Genomic DNA, 21,369 nt, shown 5'->3' with positions numbered 1-21,369 from the left:
AGGGAAGTAAACGGTCACCCTCGGCAGAGCCCCGCATGCCGAGGGAAGAGCTAAATACTGCACCGAATCGCTCTGGTCTCGGGCAGGCACCGTTAGAGACTGAGCTCCCTCAGCCACGCGTTCCTCGGCACGGTTCGCATCACACCTTGAATTAGGGGGAGATTCCGCATGGTACTTTCCCAAGGTCACCATGGCCACTCTTTCTGAGGTTGGGAACTCAAGGCTGGTGGTAGCCTGGGAGGGGGAGGAAATTGGGATAAGGATGGGAGGGGTGTTAAGGAAGAAGGGATACGTCTGACTGTTTTAGTTACGTCTGTTTCTTAAGGAACCAGACCAAGAACAGGCGGCAACCGCGAGAAGGACAACAGCCAGGCTTGCCTTGAGGATCTACACGACCCGCGCTCTCTCTCAAGGCCGACGCCAAAGCAGCGGCCGGGACAGACCGTGCAGTGAGCGAAGTCACATTGCGTTGCACGTCTTACGTCGCGTGGTGTAACGCATGCCTTCGCTCGCCCAAAACGCTTGAATACGCTCGTATCTCAAGAAAAAAAAAAACAGTTTCCATATAAATCATTTCACTTTATTTAAATAGACGTTACATTAATTATGTGCATCTAACAAAATATCTTTCTTTATAACAATACACAAATTATAATTAACAATTTACCGATGATGAAACTTATGCAATACATTCGGGACAGAAGAGTTTAGAGAATTTTTTTTTTGAAGGAATTATGCAATTAATTACTTCTATAACGTAGTTATAACTCAAAGTCTGTTTTATTGACAAAATTAAACGAGATTGTATAACATAGCTTAACATACTTTTAAGAAAATATTCACAATTCTCATGATCTTTCACGATATTGTTCGAATAAAATCATTTTCTGTCCCGAGAAGAATTTTATACACAAAAACTTAGAAGGCACAGCCTCTGCTTAAAAATATAATATCGATGTACAATGCGCATACGACAGAACATCAAGCTTAACTCTGTGGCATCTTATGTAGCTGTAATAGGTGCTAAAGTCCGGTCGCCAAGCACGTACAATTTCGTCCAATGACCCCAAGCTATCCATCGGTAGCTTGGGGTCATCTGCTCGGCGACGGGAATTTATTATGCAACAAAAAGTATAGTCTCATGTGCTGTCGATTGTACATTCAAGACAAATAGTAGCAAATAAAATAACTGAAACTTTGAAAGATTCCAAACATTTGTTGACTATCTACTCATATTAGTCTATACATTTTAATGAAATGTCGAAATAATTTAAGCATTGACAACTTAAATGTTTGTTAATTCCACAAACGCCTTGAATCAGATAGAAAATTTGAAAAAAAAAGACATTACTCTCTAATATTATTGAAATCAATAAGCTCGATAGCAATTTATAAATTTTTGAAATTATTTACAATGCTTTAAATTTTTTACTTTCACGCCGAAAAAATGTTAAAATGAAAGATCATAGATAGACAAATAAATAACAGTTTTACATATCGTTAAACGGTAATTTTGCCATAAAATATAAACTAATTTAATGTGAAATATAAAATTCGTGATAGGTTCTCTAATTAAATCAATCAAAGAAACAAGTGACAGTTTAACCAATTGCTTAGCCAATGCTGTACATAAAGCACTTTTTAATATAAAACATTTATACATATTCTGCGTTCAATTAATTATATATCTATATACAATAACCCTACTCTCAGTCGCATACAGCCTCAATCTTATATTTTACAATTTATTAACATTCCTTAAGCCGTTTATTTGGTCTGTTTTAAAAGCAGACGTCAATTAGGCTTTTGCAATAGCAGAATTGATATTTTGAACTCGGTGGCAGATCGCTGTCAGTTGGCAACACTGGTGTTTTGCAGCTGGCAACATTTAAATTGTATTTGGTGCGCCTGGTCAAACAAACTCTTTTGATTAAAATCAAACTCAGCTATTAAGGTTTTACGCACCGAAAGTGCTAAAAGGTTAGCTTAATAATTTAATAAGCAATTATCAATTGGAGCCACCAAGTTCTATTGCGAATTACCAACACACATGAGTCAAAAATTATAGTTTATTGTATAAACTCAAACTTGACTGTTCAAAAACGTACAAATATTTCATATTCTCTCTAACTACTTTAAATATACTCATTTCCTTCAGTCCTTCAGTCAGTACCCATGATTTCTTCAGCCTTCATGCAAATGAAGGTACCTTTGACACGAAGGTTGAGTGGGCCTTAGTCACTAAGATATTAATAAGAAAGAGAGAACAGCTGACTGGAAATATTTAAATAAACTTATGATAATGTTAGTAATTATTTGCTATTGTGCTGTTTTAAATTAATACAAGATGGTCTACAAATTGGACAGTGATAAATAAATATTAAGTGGCAGAAGTAGAACTAATGATGATAAAAGGTATTTCAAGGAAAATACTGGTTAAAAACTTAAAACTAGTACACACACGATGATACAGGATGTTAATGATTATTAATAAAGGATAAATTTTAATAGAATAAGAATAAACATATACCAGTACACGCTAGCTCAAGGTCGACTATTCAAGTGCCAATCTACAATTTTAACCATAGAGCAAGTTTGACATTGTTCAAATGAAATTAATGACTTAATTGTCAAAGATAATTTATGACTTAAATTGTTTGGCAGTCGAAAAATCGCCCATTAGCTAGATATTTTTAAATGAAGGACGTTTATAAAAACTGGTATTATTAGGATTGTTTAGTTTTGGCTTGATTGAACTTGGCACTTCATATACCGCTTTTATAGTGTTTTTATATCTTAAAAATAAAATGTATTGAGAAAATTGAAATAAAAATGGCACTAGGGTATTATGAAGATTTCGAGACAGTTTAAATATTTAAAAACAAACCAATGACCGTGATTTTAAAGTAGGAGGGGAAGAAGAGAAATGTTGCACAACAATGTAAAATGTCTCTGAAACAATTGTCCCCTTGAAAATTTCTCCTGCCTGAGTCTTGTGGTTTCATTCATACATTCAACTAGTAACGTGAAAAAGCTAATACATATTCTATCCATCTCTAAAACCGAAGATTCGAAAGAGACGGTATTACACGATTAGTGATGTGCTGAACGTTTTAATTTTTTTATGAAAAAAGTTAAAGAACTTCGTCAAAACAAAAATTTATCTGAACCAAATTAACACAAAAACATTGCTCTACATCCAACGTGGTCATTACGATAACCAACAAAACATGTTTAATTGCATTGATAACGTTTATTGATAAATACTTACCTACTGTTTGCAAATTCAATTACAATAATGTATGACTGATTTGCATTAAAAACTACAGTTTTGAGATCGATTGCTAAGTTACAGGTTGTTCGGCGGTCAATCTGAGTCCTTCAATGTACGGTAAAATTATTTATCGATCAAAACTGGTCTGCAGTAGTCAATTCGGCACATCACTACGACGAAGTAAATGAAAAGTGATTCTATGGTAAAAGTCAAATGTCAAACCGTAATTTAATGGATCGTTTGGTAACAAATGTATAATTTTATGGAATTTTAAATATTGGTTTATTTTGGTATTCACTATTATATCTGCTAAACATTTAACTTTTTCAATTAAATCCAATTTATGTTTACAATTTGTAACCAAACAACACCAGATAAAGTTCAAACTTCTTTATATCAAATGAATGAACGAGTCGATATTCATTCATTCATTCATTTAACACCGAATGATAACAGATAAACCTCATAAATACAGAATGAATGAACGCAAACATTGCGGTTCACTCGTTCCATTCACTCTATCGAATTGTCGTCTTACCACGGGCCACTGGGGTGCCGTCAGTAGCTTCGGCGGTCGCCCTCGTACGACGAAGGGGTCCGCTGCTATGGCACCCGGAAGGGTACCACCAGGTCCTCGTGGTGTTCCACACGAAGCTCGGAGATGGCTGCCGCCGCTTTCTTGACGGCATTCGTTATCTGTAAATGGGAGGTTGATTCGATAATTTCATTGACCTTTTAGGTGTTATTATACAGAAGCCGGTTATTAGGGTTTAGGTTTGAGAAGAAGTTGAGTTGTTTAATACCCGTTTTCACCATCAATTCCTAATTTTTAAGTGGCCCTTTGGTAACACATAACAGGAATTTTGTTTTTAAAGGGGTTAAATAAGGGATTGATGGTGAAAACGGACATTAGACATTTATTATATGTTGTTGTTGGGCTACCGATTTGAAGATGATAGTAAACTATAAGCTATGACACTATTGGCAGTCAGTGGCCCAGGCCCTCCATGAAAAAGAACCCAGATAGAAGAAGAACACAGATACGCCAGTGTATGTGGTATGTTCTTGTTCTTGATAACAATCTATCTTGAAGGATGACTGCGTTAAGCACGCTTTCCAACGGCGGAGAGGAGAGGAGATGTGTTTTGAATAACCAATCAGATTCTGTTATTTCCACATCTCTCTGCTCAGTTCGGAAATCTGATTGGTTGCTCAATACACAACTCCTCACTTAAGGTTCAGCCAAACCAACGCGACGATGTGCAGCGATGGCGACCAGACTTAAAAGCATTGATCACCATCGCTGCACGCCGGCTGATCGCGTGATCGCTGAAACTTTATTCGCTTTGTTGGTTGGGTCTTAAATGAGCAACTTACCAGGTCCCTATCGCTGGCCGGCAGCGGCGGCCTCGCCAGCAGCGCGGCGCGCTCCGCATGCGGCACGTCAGCCAGCAGGCGCGGCGCGGGCGGCGGCGGCTGCGGCGCCTGCGCCACGCGAGCTGTGTACGCGCGAACCCGCTCGCTGTACGCGCCCGGTTCGAGCGCGTACGGCCCGAGAGCGCCTACGTCTATCACGTTGCTGTGGATACAGGTAAACTTTATATTCATTTATGTTCTTGGCAATTCCTACGTCTCCGTGCCGTCCGTACGTGCCGTACGTGCCTTCTCACTATAGGCCTTATACAGAAGCTCAAAGTTGCACAGCGTGCTATGGAGAGGGCTATGCTTGGTGTTTCTTTGCAAGATCGAATCAGAAATGAGGATATCCATAAACGAACCAAAGTCGCTAAATATTTTTTTGTGTGCATGGAACGGTTCGGAACAAACTGCATTGTTGAATCTATATTGCATGTTGTGTCAGCCTATAATTGTTGTTGCATTGTAACTTTGTTCATAATTGTTATTTTTAAGTGTACATGTTGTAATGTAACAATGTTGGTACACCTAATAAATAAATAAATAAATAAATAAATTAACAAACATAGCCCGACGGATTAGCAGCTGAAGTGGCAATGGGCAGGGCACATAGTACGCAGAACTGACGGCCGATGGGGCAGAAAGGTTCTGGAATGGAGGCCGCGTACCGGAAAACGCGGCGTGAGACGTCCACCTACAAGGTGGACCGACGACATCGTAAAGGTAGCAGGGAAGCGCTGGACGCAGGCCGCTACCAATCGATCAAAATGGAAAGCATTGGGGGAGGCCTATTTTCAGCAGTGGACGTCCTATGGCTGAAATGACGATGAATTCATACGTCTATCGTGTAACTGTGGATATAGGTAACCATAGATCGTGTCATCCACGAAGACGCGTCCCACCAATTTTTGGTCGTGGGAAGCGCGGGGTGCGGGGAGTTTGATCCGAGCAACCCGAGCGTCATTACTGTAATGTGCGTGTGCACTCATGGACAATTTATTTAGCGTGTACCGATAACACTCAAACGTTAGCCGAAGAATGAAAGAAAGAAAGAACTACAACAATAGCCCTCATTGAACAGTGCGCTAGCGCGGCGCAGACGTCAACGAATCGTATGCGATTTCGTTGTAGTTTAAGCTTAAGTTTAAACAGGTTTATATGCTGCACTTTTACACATAACCATTACCAACCCTATTTTCTACTTAGCATCCTGGATACGTGCAAAGGGTCCCGCGATTAAGAGTCTGTCTCAAGAGCCTGTGTCTGCTCTCAAAGTAAAAATGTTCATTATATGTATTTTAATCTTAAAACAATAAGATTCATAATAACAATCAACTGCGGATGACTCTTAAACATTGTTGTGATATACTTTCACACATATAATTCATTCAATATGCAATATAAATTAAATTGAAGTACACTATTATTTACATTGATGTAAATAGGTTGATAGTAAAAAGCCATATGCACAACTTATCAGTGGAGATATTAATTTACCCACTATTTATAAACATAGTTAAATATATCAGTTAAAATATTACGCTCTTATCCTATTATAGCTATTATTAAATAAGATAATTAGTTTATTTTCTGTTAAATATGAATCTATGATGCACAAACACTAGTTTTGTATTTCTAATCATGAAAAAATGGTTTTAAATCTACAACAGGCTTTTGGTGCACTGTACAATCCATACTTATAGGCTTCTTAATTTTTAATATTTAACAATTAAAAGATGTTGAAAGGACTAAAAAAGGTAAACAGGAAACAGATGATGATGAGATAAAGAATTAAAGGTAATTAATTGTGGTTTCACTATAATATTATATTTATAGGACAATTTACATAAAATAATATTAGGTTATCAGTCAATACTTACGTGGCAGTCTCATGTAGTATCCTGTTGAGTGCGCTCTGCTCATCGGGTTTCCTCGGTGGGGTGGATGCAGACGCCACCGGCACCGGCGTCTCCTGCGGTTGTTCAGGCACTTCTAGTAAATGTGTCCGCTCATTCACTATGTTCTCCTGTAAACGTACGATGAATGATGATAACCGGTGCATTTGTTTTTCTTTACCATTCAAATCCTAATCACAGGGACTAGAAAGCTTGTAGTTTAGATGTGTCCTTTGTTGTTCATTCAATTTTCACATCAATATACACACATTTGTATAAATTTTAAGTAACTTATCATTAAAAAACCTATCTAACAGTAACACTTCGTCCAAACTAAAGCTGTAACTATAATAATTAATATAAAAGTCTTGGAAAGTGAAATCGCACGTTTGGCAATTCATACAGTGTGTTAAACCAGTTTGCACAAAATAATTAAAGCAAAACTAGTAAATTTAATCATAAACATACCATATTTTATGCTCTATTGAAGACACAATTACGCCTACCTTTTTATCTTTTAGTACAAGCATAACTAAGCACAAAAGTAGAAAGCTGACAACAGCAAGACAGAAAGGCAACTGCACAAAGTTAACTTCTTGTTTGGTTGTACTCCTGTTGAAAACAATGCCGGTAAACTAGTAAGCGTTAAAAACAGCAACATTTTTAAATAAAAAGAACAATTGATAATAAGCCAATCAACTGGGAAATGAAGATAACAAAGGCCAAATGTCACTACAGAGGAAATTAGTAACAGACGCCAATATGACACCAATGAAAACGAAATTAAACCTACAAAACCGCATTATATGCACGTTTAGCACAACGATGCGGTAAGAAAGCAACTAGATATGCGCTACACCGCAAAATACGCGTAAAACTAGTTCAAATTACATACCTGTGGATCCGATTCTTTATGGCAAATGCTATAACAACAGCCCATGACTGCGCTCTTCAGCGAATCGAAGCATGAATGCAGAGCGCTGTCCTCCTCGTCGGACTGCATAAATGTTTGTATTTAACTTGTAATGGGGATAAAAATAGAAAATTCCGTATTTCGTCGCGTACGACTTCGTGCACAGCCAATTGACAACACAGATAAAAAATCTGCAGATGACACAAGCTGTCAACAAATGTCAAAACACGTTTAAAAATTTATCATAACTATAACGATATTTTACATCTAATTAACGTTATTGGTTAATAATTGGAGCTTTCTGAATCCAAGCGAAGAAAAGTTGTTTCTGATAAAAGCTTAAAAAGTTTGAATTGAAGTGCTATCGGTTTCAAGAATCAAAAATAATAATGTTTGCGATTACTATCGGAACTAATGGGTTACGTAATGTAATGGATGAATGTGTAGAAGCTGTTGATGGTTTCATCTTTTTCAATAATTTCTGTTAGAATAAATTTTATTTTATTTTAATAGGCAGGACAAGGCAAGTATTTGACCGCAATCGTACTTGTTGTTATGTAAGATGCAGTCTAGGATGGTACATTATCTGCCCTGTAATAAGTGCCTATATTCACTCTTACCTTGTCTTCCAGTCCAGTCCCTATCTGTTCGCTGTGAATGAAGTGCATGAGATATAGACTCATGATCTAGCCGTTTAGACTCGAATCTTGGATATTGTGTAATTATTAATTTATTAATCTGCTTATGGCGCATTGTGTAATGTTTTGAAGTGTTTGACTGTCGCATCACAGGGGCAGTGATTTTATCTGTAGTCCAGTAGAATTAGCTTTTAAATCGGAAATAATTCCTACAAAAGATTTTATTGTTTTAATGGCTTCATTGGTTGCCCATTAAGACTCTCCTAAGTTTTCGACTTCGACGGAGTTGTGCTTAAGTGGTGGGGGCCCCCGAAAGAGGCATTTTTTCGGTTTTCCGGTTAAACCGCGTAAAGGACTTACCCTATCAAAAAGTGGTCTTCATGACGGTTGAAGGGCACTTAATCCTGCATTGAATAAGACCAAATTCATATGTTTTGGACAAACCGTTCTCGCGGTAAAGTTCGGCAAAGTAGAAAATATACGTATAATTAATGACCCTCTCCACGTCCAATGGTTTGTTACCCACAGGCTTCCAAGTCTTGAAAAGGGCCACCTCAACCAGTGTAACCCTATCAAGGCTTACGAGCTTGATGCGCCTATCCTTGTTCGTCCCAGCCGTTCCTTAACTGCGGTTGCTGCACCTCTTCCTGGCACTCACCTGAACGACTCTGTGTTACCTACTGTGGCTGCCCCTCTTCCTTGTATCCTCCTGCATGACTACGTTGCCTAGCCGTATGCCTGGTCTAAGGTTCGACGCCAAAAATCTACAACAACAAGTTCATATTAAAACGCTGAAGAGTTTTTTGTTTGTTTGTTTGAACGCGCTAATCTTAAGAATTACTAGTTTGATTGAAATCATTATTTTTGTGTTGAATAGCTCATACATTGAGGAAGGCTATAGGATATATACAATCACTCTACGACTAATAGAGGCGAAGCAGTAAAGAAAAATGTTGCAAGCACGGGAAATAGTATTTAAACTATTTTCACTCGTACGAAGTTGATTTTGTGGCGTCGAACCTTGGACCAGGCATATGGCTAAGCAATGAAATCGTACAGGAGGGTACAAGGAAGAGGGGCAGCCACATTAGGTAACACAGAGTCGTTCAGGAGAGTGCCAGGAAGAGGTGCAGCAACCGCAGTTAAGGAACGGCTGGGACGAACAAGGATAAGCGAATCAAACTCGTGAGCCTTGTTAGGGTTACACTGGTTAAGGCGACGCTTTACAAGGCTTGGAAGCATGTGGGTAACAAGCCATTGGACGTGGAGAGGGTCATTAATCATACGTATATTTTCTACTTTGCCGAACTTTAGCGCGAGAACGGTTTGTCCAAAACATATGAATTTGGTCTTATTCAATGCAGGATTAAGTGCCCTTTAACCGTCATGAAGACCACTTTTCGATAGGGTAAGTCCTTTACGCGGTATAACCGGAAAACCGAAAAAACGCCCCTTTCGGGGGCCCCCACCGCTTAAGCACAACTCCGTCGAAGTCGAAAACTTAGGAGAGTCTTAATGGGCAACCAATGAAGCCATTAAAGCAAAAAAATATTTTGTAGGAATTATTTCCGATTTAATCAATTTTTGTGTTTAATTCTACTGGCCTACTGTGACTATATGGAACCTAAGACTTGTGGTAGTGGTAGCCACATCTGAGTTATTGCAAAGTTCGTCTTAACAGTCTTTGTAAAAGCTTAAATTAAAGCTGATTCATTTGTAAGCTTAGCGGAGTATACAAACCACGAAAGGGGTAAATGTGTCCGAGGAATAATATTATGTCCGAGGGATGACTGCTAGGCATATTATGCACGAGAGATTAGGCGAAGTATGTGTGCTATGAATGGAGGCAAGCGACGTTATTAATGAGTTGCCATCCGAACTGCATAAACTTCCTAGCCCATCTCTGGTAGAAATACCCACAGCGTTTCATATCTTTCATAGCTCCGTTACACGACCTCGCTCCACTCATCTTTGGATTCCACCGACCTAATATCTGCAAACCAGACAGCACTTCTCAGTCCGACCGACCACGCAAGACCAATAAGTTTTTTTATTCAAATTAATAATGTTAAAAATTATTTAGTAACGACGCCGTTATTTTTATTTGCTAATTTCCGAACGCAAAACGTAAGATCTGACGTATCATTTTTGTTTGACGTTTGACTTGACAGTTGATAGTTGTGTCAAAAGTCAAAAACACGTCAACTGCTTTGTGCATGAAATTATTTTTGTTTTTGATTTGTTAATTTATTAGCTACTCTATTCATCAGCATATAAAATGTTAAGGTACCGTGGGAAGAAAAAGGTTCTAGATAAAGTCAAAGAACTAGACGCTTTCCCGAAAGTTCCTGAAGAATACGTGGACAGTACACCGGTCGGCGGCACATTTTCAGTGATCACTTTTTTTATTATTTTGTGGCTTATTTATAGTGAAGTAACTTACTACTTAGACAGTAATTTAGTGTTTAAATTCATGCCTGACACAGACATGGACGAGAAGTTGCCAATAAACATAGATATCACTGTCGCTATGCCCTGTTCTAATATTGGAGCTGATATATTGGACTCGACGTCCCAAAGCGTTTTCGGGTTTGGAGAATTACAGGAGGAGGATACATGGTTCGAACTGACTCAGGAACAACAAGATGCTTTCGACGCGGTGAAATATTTGAATTCGTATCTAAGAGAGGAATACCATTCAGTGTGGAAGTTGCTTTGGAAGAAGGGCCATGGTTCCGTGCGCGCGACGATACCGCCAAGAAAAACCAAACCGAATCGACGGCCAGATGCATGTCGACTGCATGGAGTTCTAATTTTAAACAAAGTTGCAGGCAACTTTCACATAACTGCTGGCAAGAGCTTGCATCTTCCCAGAGGACACATACATTTGAATATGTTATTCGATGACACTCCACAGAACTTCAGTCATCGAATAAACAGGCTTAGTTTCGGCAGCCCTGCCAATGGTATCATTTACCCATTGGAAGGAGACGAAAAGATAACGAATGATGATAGCATGTTGTTCCAATACTTTGTTGAAGTCGTTCCCACTGATGTAGACACAACATTTGAATCTATAAAAACCTATCAGTACTCAGTGAAAGAGTTGGAACGCCCCATTAGTCATTCCAAAGGATCTCACGGAGTGCCCGGAATATTCCTGAAATATGACATGGCTGCGTTAAAAGTCAAAGTATATCAGGAAAGGGAAAACGTTTTAACATTTACATTAAGACTGTTCTCCATTATTGGTGGGATTTATATTATAATCAGTTTCATAAATACAATAGTTTTATCTATAAGAACTCAGTTTTTCACAAAAGCTAAACCTGACTACACAGCATATAAGAAAGAGCCAAAAATTCATCCGGTTCCGTCAAATCCATTGCTAATTCCACAAGAACTAACTATTCCGGATGGTTTACTACGGCAATGATAGTAATGTTTTCTTTAGGATTAAAAATTTGTATTGTATATAAGAGATTATTTTTATGTATTATGAATTAATTGAATACAAATAAGCAATAATTTTAATTGCTAATATTACTTAATTCTGTGTAAATATGTACTTGTTTACCTATTGTGAAATATGAGTGCTTTAGATGTTTCTATGTAAATGAAATTTTATGAATTTATTTATACATATGAATGGCCATGGAAGCCATTTCCTATTTGTGTATTTTCCCATAGTGTATTTCTCTCTATCATTCTATTTTTCATTTATAAACTGTAATAAATAACATGCCCAAACTAAATGTTTGATGATGTACAATAAATTAGCAGATTAATTGAAAACTTTGATGACTTACAAAGTTTATTTTTCTACAGTTGAAATGTTACCACTTATGAGAGAATTTTCACTAGTTAGCATTTGAATCATATTTTCACCATAAAATATACACATGACATAAATGGCTTTGGCTAATCAAACTTCTTGCAAGATATTATACCTACATAATTACATTATTTTGAATATGTTAATACTTTAACATTCTGTTTCGTCTTTTAAATAAACATTCTCTCTTTTATTATTTGTAGGTACCTAGTAAGTAAACTATTTTGTGACTGATGTATTCGAATAAGATAACTGTTATTAGGGTGTTTTTATAAACCAGTGAAATCTTCCAATAATGTTATTTCTATGTCATGTTTACTAAGTATAATTTTTCAAAACTATAAATTTGTATACGCACATTTTGACTTTGAATTATTTCGAGTTATATTTCCATCTACTGTATTTTTTAGTTTCAACTTTTTATTATATCAAAGCCTACCTATCTAGAATAGTAAAAATGGATCAATAAATTGTCATTTATTCCCGATATCGAAGCGGAAAAATTGCGAAAAATTATGAATGACCAAAATAAAAATGAGGAGAACAGGCAGGTGTTTTAGTTAACTTCCCCTTAATTTTTGGCACGCGGGGGCAGGGGAGCACAAACGGTTTCTGGTCTCCCGTCTCGCTCGCTCCCGCATGCTCAGTGATGCTCTGTCGCGCGCACGCTCCGCTGTCTGCTGTCGCCTCGTCCGCTCTCACGGAGCCGGCATTCGCGCGACGCGTTCGCCCCGAACAGACGTGTCGGCACGCTCGAACGGGAACCGACACACGAAAAGTTTCCTAACTTTTTTCAACACGGACCTCTCCTGCTAAAGGACTTTCGCCTCGCGGATGTCACACGGCGACAGTGCGGTGCGTTCAATGTGGTCATACGAGTGTTTGTGAAGTGCGTCTAAGTTTTTTGCAATCGTAATTTACCGTTTCAATTGAACGTTACTGTTTCGTTCAATAAAAAAGCGCGTAAGTAGACGAACCTTCGCTCATCGCGAAGCAAGAGGGCCGTATAGCCCGTATATGGTCGATTCTTGGGGCTGGCGTCCGCCGGTGAAAGTTACAGTACCTTTGTTAAGTTCATAAGGACACGGGCTGCTTGCAACTAGCTCGGAACGACTCGTTTCGCTTGCAGTTTGCGAGAGGAAGGTGAGTGGCATTTCGATTGTATTACCTACTTAGTTACTCTTCAAAATACAGTTAACCGAGACGAGATGTTTTTTATTGTTGCATTTGTTTGTAATTCGTCCAAATACCGTTGAAGACTTGTGAAGGTTATCGCTGCAGTCGTTACATTTAAGTAATGTAAATATAACACGCGTGATTGTTTATTTTATGCATTAACGTGTGAGATAGGAGTGTTTACCAGCCTTTTCGTGTGATAATTTGACTGTTAGGTGTTATTTAGAATCGATTTGAAGTTGTATTCGATTGTCAGCTGAACGTTGAGCGGTGCCATTCATGCTGTGCAGTGGCGACTGTAGGTCAGTGCCCTGTTCCCTACCTGTTGACTCGCATCGCCATTCCTCGTCGAGCCGGTTTTCCTACGCCGTCTAACTGAAAAAAATGTGTTAGGCTCCTAACCAAACCAGACGACTGTGGTTGTGGCTATTTTCGTACAAAGTAGGTAGGTACCTACCTACTACCTATAGGCTACCTAGTTAAGTTTAGGTAGGAACTAAGGAGATTAATGTGTAAAACCGGCTCAGGAAATCGACAATTAATCGTAGGTATTGCTTACTGGATAAGTGATAAAGCTCTTTATCAGTTAATTCAATAAGTTTAACAAATTATTACGTCTAACTGTAGAAAACGGTCTCCCACCAGTTCGTCGAACACCTACTTACCTACCTAATCTTTCTACGTCCAAAATAAACATTTAAACGAAGAAAAAAACCTTTGTTTTCATCCGCATCCGTTTCAATTTGTTTCGCCCAACGCATTTGTATTAGGAACAAGATGGAGGAAGATAGAAAGTTGCACACGCAAATCGAAATTACTCAATCAGCGATAGGAAATAACGGTTATCTTTACACTGCTGGTTAAGAGTGTTTATTCGTTCCGACATCGAGTTATAATCGACGCGTGAAGTGATTAAAATCGCCCCGTTTGTGTAACTACGAAAACGCGAGGTCAGGCTTATAACTACTGTCTATTTCCAAGATGAAGCAAAACAATTATGTAGATAGGTATGGTAATCAAGCAATTAATATCGTGAAACTAAAGTCAAGGATGCTCTCCTCTCTGTGTTAAAGTTCTTCACAATTTCAAAAGTCTGTCGTAGTCGTGGGGTTTACTAAGGTTAGTTGACCAATATTATTTCGTTAAACTCTTATCGCTAAATAGTCTTTAATGGCATACCTTATAACCATTACCTGTTCTTTAATGACTTAACACCTTAAAAATTTGAGTCTACAAAAATACTTACAAACCTAACTTTGGGAATGTTTACATTCACGCGAATAGAAAATTTCCAAGTCAGAATTTCGACAATGAATGTTTGAACAGAGTCTGTTGATTTAAGCCACCTGCAAGTTGTTATGGGTATTTAACACTGAGCTGTGGGGGCGGGTGTTTTGTCATAATATAAGGGCTCAAATATACTCACGAACCTGTGACTACATCCTGAATAAAAAGGGTAGAAACTCTAGCAATATTGTTTTTCGAAAATAAGAACTAAGCCAGTAAGTTTCTAGGACTTTATCTCCAATATTGGCTTTCCAGTTATAGATAGACTGACATTGTTAAATTAGATGCTCCCTTCATTAATCTGAACGTGAGTTCTCGTTGACTTATAGCTATTCAAACTTACATTATAAGCCATCTCCACTTGGTCTTGGATTTAGTTCATGTCCAGTCAGTTGTCTTGATCATTCAAGTAATAAAGTAAGCGTATGATCGCAAAGGTCCTTAAAGTAACAAAGATTTTTAATAAACTGGTTTTCTATTATCTCACTAAGGCAAAAGTGTCCGCTTTATATGCAAGTTTGTACAATATTTTGAAGTTTCAAAAAGACAGGATGCGGGTGTCGTAAGCCGCTTTTACGTTATTTCGTCATTTGATCCACTACACTTGACAACGCGCGAGTTGATCGATGAACGCGCGCGTTTTTATGTTCTTCTATTTTAGGGATCGTAACTTTATTTCAAGCTTGAAGCGATGAGGTTATCATCAAAATAAGTAATTTCTTCTTTGTTATCTACAAGAAAAAATATGTAAAGTTGTTTTATTTATAAATTCTTCCTTAAAAACCGAGTCTTCCGCTGTACGAAATCAAATAAGTAGTAAAAGATATTAAGACACTGTCCAATAAAACCTACTATTAGCGCGTTACATAATAACCATTATTAAGATGATCTTTAACTGAAGGAAGATTATTTTGTTATCAGTGCACTAAATCATTGCATCATAAGTTCAAGCTAAATACCTATCTCAAAAAGTATGTGTAACAACCTATAATATTATGATACAAGTCTCCACCATACTCTCTATACATAAATGGTTGCTCATTTGCCGAAAATGAGCTCATCATTATCTCTTTTGACATAGGCTTTTCCAACGTTTGCATCAAGTCGACAAACTAGAATAGGACTTATCGCCCGAAAATAAAGTAAAACGACATCTAGTCAAGTAACTAACTTTTCGAAAGGACAAATAACTTGACTCTTAACGTAATTGATTAAAGTTCAATGATTTTTGATCGTTTCGAACGAGAATGGCTTATCTTGTGACGCATTTAGAATTATGACGATGACGACTTTCATTACTGTTTTGTTAGGAGTTAATTAATCGGTTGTAATGACGTCCATTTGAACTTTTTATACCGCAATGTCACGCTTGGAGACATGTATCGCAAAGTCTAAGGCTGAAGCTACACTGCAATTTGTTTTGGAGAAATCTTTACAACAAAGGGGTGTTTTAAACAGTGGTCTAACGCCTATTTTTTTGTAGTCTAGCGTTATCCTCTATTGTAACTTTTATTATTCTTTGAAGCTTTTTGCTTAAACTCTTCTTTAGATAAGGCCATTTTAGAATTAAAACATTTAAGATTATTCTTCCCTTCCCGGATTATCAAAAACCTTAAGGGTTCAGTGTCTTAGCCTTTGATCTTGACCTTTCAACCTTAAATCAAACTAGTTAAGATCCTAACATGTTTGAGGTGTCGCAAAATATGTAATAGTGTAGTGTGGACCTAAATGTACAAGCTAACATGAATATTGAACATGTGTTAGATATTGTGGCCGTGGCAGAGTCGGATCGTGTAATTAAGCGATGGAATAATTGTTTGCCTCGTTATTTACGGCTTCTATCGGGTATAGCTTTCTCGTGTATATTTCTCTAAGACTTATGTATAATCCTCTTTTTCTTTAATTAAAATGTATGATCTTATTGTTCGTGAATTATAACAATTTTGTATCCTATGCCACTAGCATTACCTGGCACTCTTACCACTAACCAAACCAAGTCAATAACTTTTTACTGTCATTCCTGATAATCAAAATTCAGAATCGGCTACTTTTAATCTTCTTAGCATCATCTGACTGTCAAGTCCCCTTCCGAGTTGTCTGGAAAAGATGTCTTTCTTTCTAGCGATAAGATCGTCGAATCTTTTGCACTACTACTTTTGTAAAGCCTCAATGTAACCTTTTTGGTGTTCAAATAAATAAATAAATAAATACCATCATAGTTGCACGTCTTAGAAATCAAATGAACACAATGTAGTTAATAGAACATGACTTATTTCCTTAAACAATCATCAACCAGGTGTAGAACATAGTGAACAGATGGTTTCACTGTGTATGTGACTAACAAAACATGTTTTATTTCGCAAACATATAACGTCACAGCTACGGAATTTCTTATACACAAAGGTTTTAATGAATACCTACGTTTGCGGAAAAAACACGCTAGAACTATAAAATTTTATAGAGGTAATTTCTTCAGTAATCAATTTAGAAAATTGCTCCTAGAAACTTTTAATATTAAAATACTTTATTGAAAGTAAAATACCAACCCTACAACATAATATATTCTCGCCCACGTCTCCTATTTCAGCCGGTCGTTGAAGAACTCTTAGAAATTCTCATCATAATTGATTTATCTTGGAAAATTGTAGCGTGAAATAATTTGTCATTTTTACATACCCAATTGTAGATGTAGACAAGTTATACCTATTACTGATAATTACCGGCTATTGATCTCGCAAATAACTATGCTGTCCGTACTCATAAACAAATCATGAAGTTCTTAAATGGCAAGATGTAATTTTAAAATAATGATATGATAAAATAATGATGATTCTTAAAGGTATGAAAAATACATAATTTAGCATAAATAGTGGTTTTATATTACATGGTGTTTCGATATTTATCTAAATCGTTGGATCACCTTTTACATAATAATATGTATGTATAATATGCTACATATAATAGCCATCAATCAGCATCCACATTTGAAAAGCCGTGTGTCTCTATTCTGCTTTTCTCTGCAAATCATAATAATAAAATCAATTTAAGTTTTAATTAAGATAAAATAAGTCTCTACATTAAGACAATAGTGGAGGAATATGCGTGCGTTGAGAATCCAATATGGCTTGTGAAATAATAATGAGTGAGAGCTAAGCTCGATGTATCTTTTAATGATTCAATCAGAAATGATATCCAAACAGAACAAGACTAGTTACTAATGAATATAGCTCAAAGCATAAGTAATAAGTATCTAATCTGCAGCAGGATTAGACATTTGTAAAGATGGAAGATGGTGCGTATCTAACGACATTCAGCAGAAGAACTAAATACAAAATGTAGCAAGTAGCAGTGGATCAGCCATAAATGACGAAAGGAATGGACTGGAATAACCGCTTTTCGAAGGGAGTGTAGAGGCCACATCTCAGTATCTCACATACGTAGAGTAGGATGTCCAGTCCACCTACTCAATAGTCGGATGACTTTAACCAGAATAGATGCAAGGGCTCGATGAAAAAGACTTGTTGCGTCTAGCGTTCCTTATGGGAAGCTTATCTCCAGTAGTGGACTACCATTGGCTCAAATTATCATGATGGATGATGATGTTAACATGCTTAAGAATGCTACATTAAACCTAGATAATATTAGTGGCATTGAGGTATAATAAGGATCGCTTAGGATCGTATATTATGTTCATAGTGTTAGAGAACTGGAATGGGCTCATTTTTATGTGAAAAATAACAGTAGCTAAGACAATAGCCGGCTCGTAAATGCGGGCCTGCGTGACAGACGTGCGTGCGCGCAGACGACAGTCGCGATGATATCCATTAAGATCCAGAGAATTGACAATTTTCCACCGATGTCTTTGCGATTTTAACAAGACGATTATATGGGTTAATGATATAGAAAATGAGTTGTTACTAGAACTTAATTTGGGAGAGTGTCTGAGTGAAATTGATTCTAGTGAAGTATGCGTATTGACTGATTTGTCAGTGATAGAGAAAACTGCATTAGGTTTCGTGGATATGTACCTACTTACAGTGGCGGCGTAAGGCGTAGGCGACGTGGGCCACCGCCTACGGCCTCGCGGAACAAGGGGCCTCGCGCATCAAAAATTTTGAAAAAATGTATACAAGGTGGAGATGACAATATCACAATACGACAATAAATGCAAACATTGACTATTAAATATAAATTCTTGATAGCTAAACAATGTAGTTAAAAAAATATATTTTTTTCCAAACAAATTCAGCCATAATCAGACACAAAATTAAGCAACAACACGGTTTTAAGTGACGAACATTATTCTTTGGCGCAATATTCCTTTAAAAATAATCACTGAATCAAGAAATCAGAAACTGTCAATGAATAAACCGTTGACCCGTTTTTTTTTTATTATAAAATCTTAAAATCCGTCTTCAGGTCGCCACAGAACAAGGCCTCGCGAAATCTGTCTTGCCCACATCAAATTTAGGTCTTGCCCCGCCACTGCCTACTTAAACCGTTATCAGCACCTATCTAATTGACTGTAAAATCAATTAAAATTACACTCACATCGTGGATTGTTTTAGTTAAGCGACAAAAGTGTATCTTGTTTTTGTACTATATTGGTTCGTTGACCAATAAAACAATCAATTGATATTACTTTTTAAGATGTCACTGACGTCACTGTGCGATCTCCCGAGGAATGGATTTGAGAAGTTTTATTCTAGTGATCTAGTTGATTGAAATGTACTTGCTACAGCTAGCAAACTGAGTAAAAGTAAAGAAAACGAATTTGCACCGCTGCATACTGTTCTGTGACGGATGTCATTGCTCTTAGCAGATGTGAAGTAAGTAGACTAGAGTTACTTTCTAAAATTCAGACTAACTTCTCGTAGTAAGCTGTCATTACAATATCTTTTTTAGCTAATATTATAATATTATACCCATCTCATTTCACGATTGAAACGAATTAAGTGCTTAATACATCTGTTGTTCATATCTGAGTAAGTAAACAATGGACTTATGTAGGTAACTGATGGCACATCAAATAAATGTCCTTGCACCCAGAGTCGTCAGACAGAGTAGTTAATATGATAAGTAATGCTAGAACTTTGAACATCTCTCTGTGTCCTAAAACTAGCTGACCCTCATAAAATACGTCAGAAAGTTCTAGATCGATTTCACAACAAAAAAATATCGAAAACATTTGTGTGCAAAACCCAGGGCTTTGCTAATAAATCAGCAGCAACCCGATACGCAACTTTTGTTCCACAGTCGGGCAAATCGTTGTAACATACTTTAACGCACATTCTCCTTTACAGTTTTCTAAATAAGAACGAATTTCGCGTGTAAAATGTCGGCTATAAATAAATGAACTTATGCAATACATACGTGCTTTTAAAACAATAAGAGCATTGTTCTTGACATCCTTTTGAATAAGTCTGTTGTGCGCGTGAGCAACATCTGCCTTTTGCAAGTATTTAAGTTAGTGCCTTTGTTTGGTTCAATATTTTTAAAGGTATGTACTCAATATGGCGAGTGGTTCACTTATGAATTTTAAAATTGTGGACTCAATATTGTCCCAGTGGTCTAGGATGAATCGTCGTCCTCTTATTTTCACCAGAAAGGTTACCTTCTCACCTAAATTCCAACTTCCAGCACATTTCCTATTGCATTGTCTCAACCTTAAGTTTTTAAATAGAAAACCATTCATTTTTAGAGAGTTCATGATATTTACAAGTAGATTCACGTGGAAAGGTTTTAATTTTTCTTGTGAAAATCCGTTGCCAGTTGAGTATGAAATAAAACCTGCAAGTTTGCTCGTGAACTCAATATTCCAGTTTAATGTGAGCCGATCTCGTTGTGAACTAATTGCAGGCGAACTTGTTCAAATATGAAGGCCGTGGATTACCTTGCTTTGCTGGGGCTGCCACTCATAAGTTAATTTGGATTTTGGGAATTTCTATTTTTTTTTATTTATTTATAATAAATAAATAAAAAAGTTATACTATAATAGCACATAATTTATTTCCCCGGGTTTCCTATTGACACATTGACGAGTAAATACTAAAGCTTCTATGATGAAGTGAGCCGAATCATGTGCTTGTGCTGGTGATGAGTGTGTGTAAGTGGGGCAAAACTTGGTTAATAAGCCTCGTTGATTTTGAAAACCAAGTCCAGTAATAATATCAACATTGTCATCATAAACAGTAGGTACTTACTTAATAATGAGTTTCATCTTTCACGCTCTTCTCTTTCGTTTCTGTTTTTACAGTTAAAATTGCTCTAGCACTAATTCTTGTTAGGAATAATTTAATAAGATATTTTCGGTGTATCATTGTCCAAAACCAAATAAATAATGAAAAAATCAAGAATTTGACAACCCTATCTCTGCAACGCGATCTCTAATTGCGTTGAGCAGATTGCTCCATTTTTCTGCTAATATAATTAGAAGTCGAACGTATCACACGATTGACCCCGTTCCGATCATGACCTATCGCTCCTGACCGCTTTTTAAATGTCGTCCATCCACCATATCCATACTAGCAGTATGGCATCCATGTACGAGTTGGTCATTGGTTCAAATGTTGGCTCAAACATATCAACTTGGTTGTTTGGTAAATAAATTCCAGTTTAACTAAAAATTAGGTACCTACCTAATCTCTCCAAATTAAGTTAAGTAATTTGACCTTGTTAACATTTGATATTAGGGATATACCTGTTAATTTTATATTTTTTCCTCATGGATGTTATTTTCTAATTAGTTTATTGGTTTTGAGTGCCGTAGGTCTACTTGTTCAGTATAACGAGGCCTCTAGTTATAGGCCATACTGTAAATAAATGTTACTTTTAAAACGTTGCTTAGGATAGGTGCGTACTTCTAACCAAAGGTTATGGTTGGTTCCAATGGTTACCCAGCAGATATAGTTAGTTGTTTCGGAAATACGCGACCT

The 21,369-nt window shown here is 37.0% G+C and overlaps 2 protein-coding genes across 2 annotated transcripts; one reads left to right on the top strand and one right to left on the bottom strand.

Moving 5' to 3' along the window:
* Positions 1-558: 558 nt before the first annotated feature.
* Positions 559-7,681, bottom strand: LOC135081230 (ragulator complex protein LAMTOR1). The gene is made up of 4 exons (XM_063975979.1): positions 7,481-7,681; positions 6,571-6,716; positions 4,652-4,853; positions 559-3,970 (listed from the first exon to the last, which is right to left on the bottom strand). Exons 1-4 carry the CDS (start codon positions 7,586-7,588, stop codon positions 3,878-3,880), a joined length of 549 nt encoding a protein of 182 aa, XP_063832049.1. The 5' UTR covers positions 7,589-7,681; the 3' UTR covers positions 559-3,877.
* Positions 7,682-10,308: 2,627 nt separating this feature from the next.
* LOC135081324 (endoplasmic reticulum-Golgi intermediate compartment protein 2) lies at positions 10,309-12,517 on the top strand. The gene has a single exon (XM_063976045.1). It carries the CDS (start codon positions 10,415-10,417, stop codon positions 11,570-11,572), a length of 1,158 nt encoding a protein of 385 aa, XP_063832115.1. The 5' UTR covers positions 10,309-10,414; the 3' UTR covers positions 11,573-12,517.
* Positions 12,518-21,369: the final 8,852 nt, after the last annotated feature.

This window comes from Ostrinia nubilalis, chromosome 19 (genome assembly GCF_963855985.1).
Source record: "Ostrinia nubilalis chromosome 19, ilOstNubi1.1, whole genome shotgun sequence".
In the NCBI taxonomy this organism is placed as follows: Eukaryota; Metazoa; Arthropoda; class Insecta; order Lepidoptera; family Crambidae; genus Ostrinia; species Ostrinia nubilalis.
This window is presented reverse-complemented; position numbering and strand designations above follow the sequence as displayed.